This window comes from Atractosteus spatula, chromosome 4 (genome assembly GCF_055471065.1).
Source record: "Atractosteus spatula isolate fAtrSpa1 chromosome 4, fAtrSpa1.hap1, whole genome shotgun sequence".
NCBI lineage: Eukaryota > Metazoa > Chordata > Actinopteri > Semionotiformes > Lepisosteidae > Atractosteus > Atractosteus spatula.
The window spans coordinates 59708558-59722477 of record NC_142709.1 but is presented as its reverse complement, the minus strand read 5'-3'; the positions used below and the strand labels follow the sequence as shown (position 1 = coordinate 59722477).

The 13920-nt window shown below is 38.5% G+C and overlaps 1 protein-coding gene across 3 annotated transcripts in view; it reads left to right on the top strand.

Annotated features, from left to right (window-relative positions):
* Positions 1-13920, top strand: part of LOC148836714 (fibronectin type III domain-containing protein 3B-like) — a 161631-nt gene that overhangs the window by 131042 nt on the left and 16669 nt on the right. For all 3 annotated transcript variants that reach the window (XM_088913964.1, XM_088913966.1, XM_088913965.1), the window contains exons 19-23: positions 1141-1313; positions 2768-2881; positions 3892-4041; positions 7639-7919; positions 13248-13463. In XM_088913964.1, the coding sequence (XP_088770090.1) occupies positions 1141-1313; positions 2768-2881; positions 3892-4041; positions 7639-7919; positions 13248-13463 (934 nt within the window). The remainder of the gene's footprint in view (positions 1-1140; positions 1314-2767; positions 2882-3891; positions 4042-7638; positions 7920-13247; positions 13464-13920) is intronic.

Below are 13920 nucleotides of genomic sequence, written 5' to 3'. Positions count from 1 at the left end.
CATGCCTAAATAATGTAGTTTCTTTTTGAACAGTAATAATAGCCCTAAGAAGGCTCCACAGCCGACACATTGTTTCCTTTCTTCTTTTTTCAGCATGGAATAAACCTATTACTTGTTCCTTTGCAACCTACTGACGCAGCTACACACCTGAACTACTCTGTAATATTTTTCTTTAGAATTCCCTAAGAAATCCGTTGTTTCTCCTCTGACCCGTCGAGATACTGCACTCAACTGAGTTCACATTCACACTTGTTCATGCTTGTTCATAAGGTTTAAATCTCTGAATGAATAAAATGGGATTTAGGAGATAACTTGATCTCAGGGGAAGGGAAGCTTCTGTGAAGTCATTTGTCTGATTTCCAGACACTGCTATTTTAATTATGCATCTACAGTATAATAGTTGAATTGGAATATACGGTGCAATTATATTCTCCCGGACATGCCCTTTTTATCTTTGTGCCTATTAAAATTCATGTCTGTAAACTGCAGTGAATCCTGAAGGCAGTCCTGTAGGGCCACAGTTTGTTCCGCTGTTACTGAAATGTCACTGCACACTCTGTGTGTCTGCCACACTGAAAGAGTATCCTGGCACAGTCTTGCAGACATGTGTCTGCCTCCTGTAACTTATGTTAATTAAGTCACAAGACTACTTGCTACGTTGAATGATACTGAAAACTTAACTACAGGACAGGGCTTTAGACTCCTAACTGCAGGGTAATGTGTCCAAACCCCTAAAAGTAATGTTCCATTCCACCTAGCTGTAAAAAATGAGTCCAGTACCAGCATCTTTACTGGGGGTAGGCTTTGGATGGACAAGCCCACCATTCATGGGGTAGTCAAGTGCCACCATTTTCCCTTGCCCAGCAGAAACCGAAACATGTTCTGGCCTGATGAACAACTAGATTTGAGATGTAATTACTGCTGCCATTCCATTTGTAATAAAAAGACTGGTGATGTTACTTTTTCTTGGGCTTTCGTGTGCAGTAGCTGTAACTCGTCTAAAGACGAGCCCGTCCTCCCTCTGTTGCCCAAAGACAAGAATGGCGTGAGGAAAATGTTTTCAGGTGTGTTGTGGGTTTGTCATGGACGATGAAGGAAAGGTAAAGGTCACTTAATGACCTGGGCTTTCTTTGTCTGCAGACTGTCCTGCCTCAGAGGGAGCCTGTGAAGTGACAGAGTATAGCCTGGAAATGAGTGAAGAGAACAAGGAGCCCTCGGAGGTGTATCACGGCCCTGATTTGGAGTGCACCGTCAGCAGCCTGCTCCCCGGAGCCACATACAGCTTCAGAGTCCGAGCTGCCAATGAGGCTGGGGTGGGTAAACCAGGCCCATGAAGTCTCACCGCAGTGCCTGACTGGCGAAGTGTCCATGATGTTTATCCCACAGCACATAGAAAATTGTGGAAGACAGTGTTAATACAATAGGGACACACGCTAGGAGCGAATGTGCTTGTTAGTAGAAATGTTTGTATTTTTGTAGAAGTTTTTGAATTATCTTTTGTTTCATTTGCCTGCTCCCTTAGCTTGTCAAAATTTCTTGTTCATGAAAGTGAAAAGTCAGATGCAAACTTTGGGAACACTACTCTGGATTTCAGAATTAAAAAAATACACAAGGAAGGATTTTTCCCTACACATTTTAAATATGGCAAATTTCCATTTATTTAAGAGAAGGCTTGCTCTGTCTATTTGACTTAAGTCACTTTATGACTGTTTTGTAGTGTAATCCACAGTAGCATTAATGCATCACAAACTGTCGGCCTCTTCTGTGGTCGTGTGGCTGATAGTTTGAACTTAATCCGCTCTGGAGACATGATTCAGACACTGTCGTTTTTTTTCCTGACAACCACAGAAACAGTCAATGAATTCTGTTCTCTTCTAGATCCATGCTGTCCCTTGAGAACTACTTTCTGGGCAATCAGAAAATTCTTTGTTTTAAGTGGAGAAGCTGTAATGCGTAGATGTGACATAATGAATGTCATTGTCAAAAGTGCCCCGTAATTGGGCATTAAATATACACATGCCATGTTAGTTAGATGAAATGGCTTGTTTTTCCCTTGTTTTGGAGAAGACAGCAGTTAGATATTACACTAAACAGATTTGACAAAAGTCTGTGGAAAGTGTTAAGCTGCAGGTTGGCTATTTCTGCTTTGCCTGTGAAGAGCAAATTCATTACCCTTGTAATTTTATGTTCCATTCTTAATTAATCTCTATTGCTTTTAACTTATTTTTATTGTGAGCTCTACATTGTCTTGCAATGCAGGCATGAAATTGCACTTAGAAGAAAAACTCAGAACTTTTATCTGAATATAGCATTGGGTGTATTGAACACTAAGTACAATAAGTGAGTGAATGGGAGTTTATTATTGATTTATCTTGGATATTTTCCTCATTTGTACAAGTCTCTGTTTTCCTGACACAAGCTTGTAAAGATGGTTATCTGTTTGATGCTAATGTGCAGGCAAGAGGCTGTTTAGTTTGCAGTCTACATAATCCACAAAGCAGATTAAATATATGCACACGAAGGAGATCATCACATTTTTTTTGCTTTTTTAAGATCTTAGGAATGGATCTGTTTGAGAAATAAAATAAACAATGAAAATAGCTTAGTGTATACTGTGAGCTTTTAACCGCATCATGCAGAGACAAAACCTGCTGAGGGTATGTGTTTAATTATCTTCATTCATGGTCTCTAGTATTTTCTGACACTTTCATTCAGATGGTTTCGTTATGACATCAGGAACTGAATGTTTCTTGCTGTGTCCTTATAGTACGGTCCATTTTCTGGAGCCACAGAGGTGACAACTGCAGCTGGGCCTCCAGGCCAATGTAGGCCACCCTGTCTGACCCTTACATCCAATACCTGCGTTCTGGTGAGCTGGGAGGTAAGTCCCGAAGAAGTCGTGGAAGGAAGTGATTTCATACACATACTTGTTACTGAGAAACACAAAGATTTCAAGTCATGTTGCATTTTCAGTTAATATTCTATAAAATAATGGCACTATAAAATGGTGTAACTCCTGTAGTAAATAAGAAGAAAGTTTTGACTTTTCATAACGCGTTCATGAAGAATAAGGGTTCGGTTGATGTAGCTCTGTAGTGTCCATGTGATAAGTCAAATGGTAAATTCGGTTTGAGCTGCATAACTTCCTGCCATCGACACTGCCAATTACAGAAGCTGGATGCTGCTTGTAAAAGAAGATGAGTATCCTGGAATACATTACATCAAAGGGATTGGCAGCTGAAGGGCACTGCAAATCGCAGGAGCTTCAGATGGTTTTTAACACAGATAAAACATGCCTTTCTGTACATCCCGATAGTTTGAAAAAGGTACAGAGGTAATTGCTACCCTGAACATTTCAATTTGTGCTATCAAATGGTTTCGATCTTTTGTAGTCCAGAGAGGAGACAGCTCTTTGATTGCACAAGCCCCCCACCCCCTCCCTCACACACAAAAAAAAAATGCATGCAGCTCTTTGTGGCAAAAGAATGGGATCCACTGGCTTTTATAGCGAATATTTTTAATGATTAAGATTCTATATGTGAATCTATATATTTAAACTGGGCAACAATGGAAATTTGGACACATTACAAATAGGACTGTGGCATTTGCAGTCTCTTGGACAACAAGAGTACACAACAGGAGGCACTGTAACTGGAAATGTAATTCCCTAGAAACACACTGCATGATGTTGCTGTCAGTGTTGTTAATTATTCAAAGATTTAAACACATCATTTTTATAGTATTGCACAATATCACGTACAGCTAATAGAAGGTTATAGTAGGTGTCCATTCCAATCTGAAAGCTTTTTTTAGTTGCTACAGAATATACCACAAATATACCATATCTTCTCTCAGCAGTTGTCAGATAGATTCTTGTTTCCTGTTTTCCAGTGCCCAGAGAACTCTGGGGCTGACGTTTCAGAGTACAGGCTGGAGTGGAGTAAAGCAGAGGAGCCCCTGGAACTCATTTACTGTGGTACTGACACGCAGTATGAAATTTCCAATCTCGACGCAGCAACACCTTACTGCTGTAGACTACAGGTAATTATGCAGCCTGGACAATTCAAATGATTTTGGGTTATTTTCAGAGTTCACAGCAATTACTAATCTACAGTGTATCTATGAGTCTTTCAGACTTTTTTAAAGTTCTAAGTTCTAAGATAATTGTGCAGGGGGGCAGAACAGTTATCTTTTTTTATTCCTGACATGGGATTTTGATTTCTTACAATTTTTATTGTGCATCACACTTGCGGTGCTTGTGTATCAATTCACAGATACTTTCTCAGTGCCGACTGCAGCGTAATGGTTAATTAATTTGTTTTTTAAATTGGATATAATTCCATAACAATGCACAACATGTTCTGGTCATAATATATTGCAGGCTGTATTTGCAAAAGATAATTTAGTACAGTACTGTTTAAGAGTTTTATATACTTATATTCAACTTTATTGCTATTATAAAACAGAAAACTTTAGTTCAGAAACATACAGATGTTTATGCCCACTGATGGATTCTTAAATTTCACAGTGCATAAACTGTGTTAATACAATGATGCAAAACTTGTTCTTTATCTCTGAAAATGACAGACAGGTCCTGACTACACCGCAAGACAGTGACCATTATTTTTCTGCATAGAGATTAAAACTTTATAGCACTATCAATCACACAAGAGCAGCACACAATCTTTATCTTCCATTATCTTTGTGCTAAAGCGGAAGATCTCTTGCAGCACCAATTGCTTTCTAACAGTTTTCTGTGCAGGCAATGTCAGGTAATTTATGCTGAAAGAAGTAATGTCAGTGGCTGCAAGGGCAGGTGAACTCAGAGTGCTCTGTAACAGTTGAAATCCTCAAAGGTTTATCCTTCACACCAAGTTTGGTTTGTTCTTAGTGTCCATTCTACTGACTTGGCATTTCAGATAATGCTACATTGATTCATTTTACTTTGACCAATGGAAAGAATATAAAATAGCCTCAAAAGTGAGATTGTATGGACCTCCCCTCACCTGTTCCTGTAACCTTGGCAATATCAGTTTGTCTCATGGTTTATAAAGAGGGTGTCTGATTAATCCTTGAGAAAAGAGAACAGGTTATGCAGACATGTAGCTTCCTGAGGTAGAGGTTAAAGTTATCTTCCAACAACAGACAACTGAGGAGAACAGTAAAAGAGCTCCTCAGCTAGAATTTCCTTTAATTTTATATTTTATGTATGATTGTTTTTTTAGTTTAGAGTCAGGAATTGTTAATCCTCTCAATCTACCCTGCAAACTATGTAATGTGCAGAGAGAATGAGAAATGATGTATAGTCTCTTCTGACCTGCCCACCTGTTACTGCCACTAGACAAGCCCAATGAGGCCTATGCAGAAGAGTTAGCACTGATTGGAGAAGTGTTGTACATTTCTCAGTAACATCATTCACAGGCACTCCAAGCAGGTCTGAGAAATCCCTCAACTGCAGCAGCTCATGGATACCCTTGTCAAGCCCTGACAGCCATCAGCCAAACATAGACTTCCACATTGGGAAACATGACCATATCACAAACACAGGCCAGAAAGATTTGGGCTGAGCCTGTACAATATTCTGTCCCTCTTTACTGGTATAGCAATCAAGAACTCCATATTGTAAATAGTGGGTTTCCTGATTGCTATTGATTGCAATGCTATGGGGTCCCTCCATAAATAAAAAAATAAATCTTATTTCCTTAAGGATACAGATAAGTGCTTGTGTCACAGCAGAACACTGGTCACTTTTAATGGAGCTCCTATTCAGCCACATGTGCTGTATTAGTCTTTTCTTAACATTAGTCGGTTATGGTCACCACACCTGATTCACAGACTGGTTTTTCACAACAGATGCAGAAAAGACCTTAATATAACTAACTTACAACAAAGAGTTAAACCACAACAGTCCTAATTTCTCTTTAATTGTTATGCATTGAGGTGAATTACTGTATGTTTTCAGATATTGTATGCAGAAAGGTCAAGTTCAGAGTATACAATGCTTTGTGTCTCACATATTGAACCTTTTCCAGTGGGTTGACTAATCTCTCCTAAATATCGTATTTCACCCCCCCTTGCCTGTCTGTTACAATCAAGATACATTCGCAGCACTGAAAGCATTCAGTCATAAACATATGCTAATTGAAATTGCTGTTGTCTCTGAAGTGGATTTGAATAATTTTTATTTAGTGGAAAAAAAAAACATAGAGGAAAGAAGGGTTATATTTATCCCTATTTATTCACCTGTAACTCATCTTTATCAATTCAGATAGATTTTGAAACCTGTGTACATGCTGAATTCGTTATTGATTTGAAATGCCTTTTTTCATAGAGTAAAGTAGGCTAACATTAAATTCAGTAAATGAGTTTATTAATTGAGTGTGATTGTAATATAGAGCCTTTGCACTGTGATGGGAGGGCTGGAGTACTAATATAACGTTAAAATCTCTCAGGAGTGTTAGGAGAAAGTTTTTAAGGTTTATGAAGGCCTATAAAACAGTTATGTGCTGCATATTATATGTTCAATGTCCACATTTTATTCTGCCTTTCAGAATAGTAAAAATAAAGTGTCCATTTCCTTACACTATGTTATGTATCTGAAGGAGCACAGTGAGTAATGACAGTAATGTTTAAAAGTGATTGTGACCACTGAGACAACTTCTATTTTCAGGCTAAGGCTAGCATGCAGACTAAGCAATTTCATTCTAAAAGCAAGGCAGTGTGTATATAATACCAAGTGCTCATGGCCATGATTGGAGTGTCGGTAGATCCTCTGCTCATGCATGGGTGGAGCAGTGGCTCTGTGGCTAAGGATCTGCGCCTGTTGCTGGAACGTTGCCAGTTCAAATCCCACGGCCATCAGAGGAATCCTACTCCGTTGGGCCCCTGAGCAAGGCCCTTAACCCCAGCTGCTCCAGGGGTGCCGTATAAATGGCTGACCCTGCGCTCTGACCCCAGACTTCTCTCTTCCTGTCTGTGTGTCTCATGGAGAGCAAGTTGGGGTGAAAAGTCAAAGTAAAAAGACAAATTCCTAATACAAGAAATTGTATACGGCCAATAAAGTGATCTTATCTTATCACTTAACTGGATGTGTGAAATTTAACACTGAATGTACAAAATGCTGTGCTTCTAAATATATTCCAAAACTGATCGGGTTTGTCTTTTCCCCCATGTGAATGAATTAGCGGCTATGAAAATGGGGAAGGACAGTGGCTGGCGGCCGGAAATGACAAGAGCATGCTGCCTTCAAATTATTTCACAGAGAAACATAAAAACGAGATGGAGACCTTGGGGATGTTTAAAATGGGACATTGCTTTGAAGATGGCTTTACTGTGTCTGGGTTGTAACACGAGGCAGTGGTGTTCCCGGCATGAAACATACAAATATTGTTAAATATAAAGGAACCCTTCATGCTTTCTGCAGAATTAACTGAATTAAAAATGAAGCTCTGTTAAAAAAGCATTCTGCCCTGTCTCAAGGGTGAGAAGTTCCCATCTGATCCTAGAGATGTACTGTATTTGGTTATTACTCAACGATTTTCCCAGTCCTTCAGTTCCTCCCTGTGTGTTTTTTTAAATGTGTTCTGGTTTTATCAGGAATAAAGAGACACTGAGTTCCTTTTCATTTTTTGGTTCCAGGCTGCCAACCAAGCAGGAGCAGGGTCCTACAGCGAGCTGGTGACATGCAGGACTCCTGCCTCTGTGCCTGACATGGTCTCCACGCTGTTTGTTTTAGACAGCGATCACATAGATGCACATTTAATTTCCCCCTCCACGTGCCTTGCTTTAAAATGGGAAGAGCCTTGCAGTAATGGATCAGAAGTAATTTCATACACCATCGAACTGGGAGACAGTCAAATTATAGTGGACAATGTGACCTGCTATGTGGTTGAAGGGCTGCAGCCAGACAGTGAATACAGGTGAGCAAAGCCATTAAGCAATTTCACTCTTATATGTGCTGCTTGTATAAAACAAGCCATTACTGGTTTATTTTTTCCATTTAACTTTTCTGGGTAAAGCAATATCATACATTTTTTTTTTCCTTAGGATTGTGCTATAGATTTTAAAAAAGTAAAAGAGCATGTTCGTTTAAATTTTCATGGTATTTCTACATTAATGCAGAACTACATCTTTCACTATATGTTTTGGGGGGACCCGAACCCCTTAATGATGCATTCTCTGAATCAGCATGCAAAGCATGCGTGTATTTCAGATTGCCAGAAATACAGGGTTGATTTGTGGGGTTGATTTGTGAGGAAGAAACTTGACCAAACTGACTGCGAGAACAACAAAAAAACATAATTTAATATACGAACGCTTGTTTTAAGTGTGACAGAGCCTGATTTTATCCATACCAGCAGAAACAAATCGGGCATTTCTGTATTAAGGTCACTTGTAGAATGGACAGCGATATGCTCAGTGTAAAAGTACAATCATGGGTTGCAGTGCCCATCTGACAAGAGTGCCTGCTTCAGGAGCTGCGAGCTATGATTAACACTCTAGCTGTATGATTTTGATAACATTTTAATGCTCTGCCTTTTAAACTGACTCTGCAGCCAGAAGAATAATGATGGCTCTTAGAATATGCTGCAGTACTTTTATTGCATCTTTGTGCTGCCTCCTGAAGTATTGGGTGTTATCTGCGTCACTCAGACAGATCTTTATTATTTCTAACTTATTTGGACATTACATTAAAGGGTTTGTGTAAGTGATCACTTCACTCTGTGGAAGTATCCAACTTGTCCAGCAAGCTTGATACACGTTTCCTTCGATTGTTTAGCAGTCTTTTTATACAGTGGTTGACTTGATGCTTTCTTCAGTACTTGGTTGGACCTGCACACTCAGACATTCACAACACAATCCCAGCTGCTCATAGTAAACCTGCTTTCTTGTATCTTTCAGTATTAGCTTTCTGTTTATTGTCAAATCATAGTACTTCTTCTGGTCAGTCCTGGTGACCATTTTATACTCTAAAACTGTTTATTTAATAATAATTGATATGAATGTCCTTTGGGAAGCATAGTGGTGCTGTGGTGAGCGTTGCTGCCTCACAGTGGGGGGGCCCTGGGTTCAGTTCCTGGGGTGCTATCTGCATGGAGTTGTTTGTATGTTCTCCCTGCATTCGTGTCAGTTTCCTCTGGATCCTCCGGTTCTCTTCCCACAGTCCAAAGACGTACTGGTAGGTTAATTGGCTTATGGAAGATTGCCCCTTGTTTGCGTGTGTGCGTGTCTGTGACTGTGTGTGCCCTGTGATGGACTCGCTTTCCATTCAGGGTGTACCCTACCTTGTGACCATTGCTTGCCAGAAGGGCTCCAGCTCCCCCGTGTCCCAGAATTGGTTGAAGAGGTTAGAAAATGGATGGATGGATTAATTTACTTTGCAACACTAAGCATGCTAAAGTGAGTTCCAAGCTTAAGATAAAAGAATAACATGTCTTGTTAATGGGCTTCAGCAGAATGATTTAATGTAAATGTCTTTGGACTTCTAATGTTTGTTAGGTAACACAAAATCTGTTTACTTCAATATCCTATAGACATACAGTATAGATACTTCTGTCTCAAGGGCATCTTCTCCCGTTAAATGTCAATTAAATGTATGTGTCAGTTAAACATGCTATGTTGCATTTGTAATGTGCACATCTGCAAAATGGTGATGCAGATTGGAATTAATTTAAGCAATGTCCTTAAAGAATTATCATACATTTGTCCTTCACAAATGCCTCCTAAAATAATGGAGCTGAAACTATTAACACCACTAGGTAACTGTTGTTGCTATATATTCATGGAGCAATGTCTTATATGTTAAAACCTATTTGATTGCTCCCCTATCTGGAATCGAACTCCATTAGAGAAAGAGCTTTCAGTAAATGATTCATAATTGAGTGGACTGTTCAACAAAACCAGGTTTTAGTAAAGAAAATAAATTATCATGTGTCGGTTTTACTTTTTTTAAATTAAATGTAGAATGTTTTTTTAAAACACAATCCAGGTTTTAGGTTTATTGATTAAAAAAAACTACCTAGTCTAAACATTATGGTTTCACCAAATGGAATGATTAGCAATTTCACTGATGGAAAATGTGTGAGCTTACTTTTGAAGTAGTACAGCAGTGCCACACAAGAAAAAGAGCTTTGAGGAAACCTAGAAAGATGTTGATTCTCAATTTATTTCCATAAACAACTTGAGCCAGTGTTGGCTCCAAGTACTAACAGGAGCCCAGAAGTGTTTTTTCAAATTGCCTCATATCCCTACTGTTTTTTAGGCTGATGTGGAATGGTCAGACAGCAGCAGTAAGTATACTCTAGGTGTCTAGCACTTTTGTCCTGACCTTAGAGATCTCTTTTGAACTTAGTAACATTTTAAATTTGTTACCTTAGAAGGAAGCCTTGTGCTCCGCTGTAAGGTTTTTCTGAGAATATCAGTCTGTTCTATTAGTTTAGTCCTGTGAAAATACAATATTCTTGACTTCAACCGTATTTCCTAATACAATGCGCCTACGTTACTAGAAGTAAAAGTCTATCAAAAGGAGGCAGTTCTGTGTAGCATTGACATTTTGCCTTGATTTATAAGGACTATATTTATGGGTACAGAACCTGAGAAAAAATATCTGTTATACTGCAAATCTTTACTCCTGTGTAAAACTCTTGATGCAGCAATAAAGCATAAACATGCCATAACTGGGCACAGTTTTTCTCTTCTTAGCTCAGTGTGTAAATCTATATACCAAGCCAGTTTTTTAGACTGGGTTTTCAATATGTGGACTAGAAATGCAGTGAAAATGGCCCATATTATTTTTAGAGATGATATATTAAAGAATTCCCAAGTTTTGGCTTTTAACACATTGTGGGTTTAGAAACTAGTTAAAGGAACAAAGAAGGTGACCTGATCATTAAGCTTTTGAAGATATGCAGCTGCTAAATAGTGAAAGGTCTGATGTTTTCAGTCTTAAGTTAACACTTCTGAGCATTAAAAGAATGTACACAGAAAGAAAGATGTTTCATGCGGTGGTCAGGGTCAGTGGCCATTGAAAGCATATTTTAACCCTGTTTTTTCTGACTCATGTTATCCCTTTCTTTTGAAGAGGAAAATGGCATAAGAAATATCTTATTGTTAACACGTTTTCTTAAAACCAGCGGACAGCATGTTGCTGCTTACAGCTATACAAAAAATGGCTGCAAAAAAAGTTGGAATGCTATCAGATATAAAATGTTGAGTGGGTGATTAATGAAATTTAGCTTTTAAGCATGACAGTAAAGCCTCCTTTAAGCTTTAATATAAAATCTAAAGAAAACAGACACTATAGTCTCTGTATTCACTTATTTTAATAAAACAAATTCAGTTTGCCTTATTACACTTTACATTTTTCAGTAGAATTGCCCATAAATTTCATTTTATAAATTTCATTTTTGTTAAAATGCATAGGTAATATTCTGGTGTATTTTATCTGCTCAAAGGTTCAACCCATATAAACCCTGTGTCCTCCAAGTCCGAGTCCAGAGCATACATGATCTATATTTTTGCCCTTGATAATAAGCAAGTATTCTCATTTCAATAGCATAACATATTGTTTTGCTGAATACAATTTTTAATGTATTTTTAATGGGAACATGGGAACAACAAGCACTTCCATAACAACCAACAGACACATAAGCTTGACTTAAATGTAAAGCTTGAAAATGTTTTTATTTCCTCAGGCACATTAAGTTTTAATACAGTATATACCCCTTTAGGCTGATAAATTTAATTAAAATACACTCTTGGCTCAGAAGATATTCATTATGTGTTTTAATTACATTAAGGAGACTCACTGCAAACTTTCTGCTTTACTTCCTAAGCACCCAAATTGCCTACCAGACACAATCATTTTTCAAAGCTAGGTCTTTAAGACTCAGTTCAGATTTTGCCCTGAAATGTACAACCTTGGACTCGTCTTTGATCCTAGTCTCAATTCTAAACAGCTATGTTCAGAACTTCAGTTAAAAATTTTTCTTCCATCTCAAGTATGGTGCCTGATTATGTCCTGTGCCTCAAACTATCCTAGGATATATACAATTAATATGGTTCAGTGTTTCAGGAACTTTGCACCTGATACATTTATCATACAAGCTTCTTGTTTTATATAATCTATTTGCATTTTATTAAATAGCTGTAGTTGCTGTGGTTCTTCAGGCAGCTGTAGACAATGCACATTAGATCAGTGAGCATTTTAACTGTCAGCTCTTTTTCATATTAATAGTTGTGGAAAAAAATAAAGTGAGTTTGGGAAATTTCCTTAGTAGGTAACAAACTTCTGGCAAGCCCCACTTGTTGATCTTGAATTTTGTGAAAGTTAGTGGAGTGAATAAATGGTAAAAGCAAAATACAGAGTGCAAAGCGGGTTTGTTGTTTGATTATTTGAATTCCCGTGATAGAATTTTCATATAAATTACAAAGGAACGCTATATTTGGTCTTAGTGATTTTTTTTCAGTGTGAAAGTACTTTCTGTTTTTCATCAAAAGATTAGCTGTTTTCAAATGCATTGATGAATAAGGTGAATAAATAATGTATATTTACTCAGGAAATGCAATTGGTGCTTAATATAGAATACTTTGTTAGAAATAGGCAACTTTTTATTTTTAATATAGTACCAATATTAATAAAGTACCCCCCATATTTGTACTTGTTTCACATCTTTATTACAACTCATTAAGTCTTGTTTAAAATGTCAGATTAGTTATTATAGTATGCATATATTGAACAAATTTGACTTCTTAGTTTTTACTTTGCCTTTTTTCACCTTAACAGGTTTTGTTGCATTTGCATCCAAGATTTTTTTTATCTTGGATGTTTATTGTTATTCTTTTAGGAAGAGTGCAGTGCAGATTTTGATTAACATTGATTGTGTCGATATACTGTGTAATATGTCTGTTTTTGGCGTAATTGTCCTGCCTATATAGTGCTTGTATTCTCTTACAAGTCTTTGAGCTGTGCTGGTAACTTAATTACCCCCTTGTGTTGTATCTGTTTCTCAGATATGTTGTATCTGTTTCACTTGTTCAAATGTAGCTGCCTAAAGTTTAACACCCCACAAGGAAGGATTTTGTCTGCTTTTGTGCTGCAGTCTTTTGAAGCATTCTTCAAAAATATGTGATACAGAATACAGAAATGTGTTTTCAGAATCTTTTCAGCTGAACCCGGGCTGCTTCCTCTTGGCGGTTCTCCCGTTGGAGCTGGTCCTCACTGGCTTTGTTCTTGGCTTCGCTTGCAGCCTCAGGATCCGGGCCGTGAACGAGATCGGAGCCGGAGCTTTCTGCCAGCCCCTCCGGGTGCGGACCAGGCCGTTGCCCCCAGCACCCCCTCGGCTGGAGTGTGCCGCCGCGGGACCCCAGAGCCTCAAACTCAAGTGGGGCGACAACAGCAACACCAAAATCCTCCTCACGGATGACGTGGCTTACGCCCTTCAGATCGAGGACAAGAACAGAAGGTGAGAGGCTCATCAAACTGCTGGGGTTGATAGATCTAGCTACACTGCAGTAAGAAACAGCCAAAGCAGTGCTTTAGTAGTTCAGGTGGGTAGCTGCGTCAGCATGCGTAGGCTGCAAAGGAACAAGTAATAGGTTTATTCCATGCTGAAAAAATGAAGAAAGAAAACACAATGTTTCGGCCATGGAGCCTTCTTCGTGCTTTGCTCCTGAACTTCACTGTCTTTATTTCAAGTGTGGATATGAAGGTGTTACATCTACAAAGGAGGTTTGGTGATTGTTGGGGCTGTTTAGATCTGGTCTTCAGAGATCTGAGTCCAGCTACAGTACATATGCTATGTACCGTATATTCCCATTTGCTGAACATTGCATCAGTGACAAAGTCAGACATCTGTCTTTTTTCTTCTCGATTATTGATCAACTGAATATTAGGAAGGTTTCACACAAGATGAGGTCATT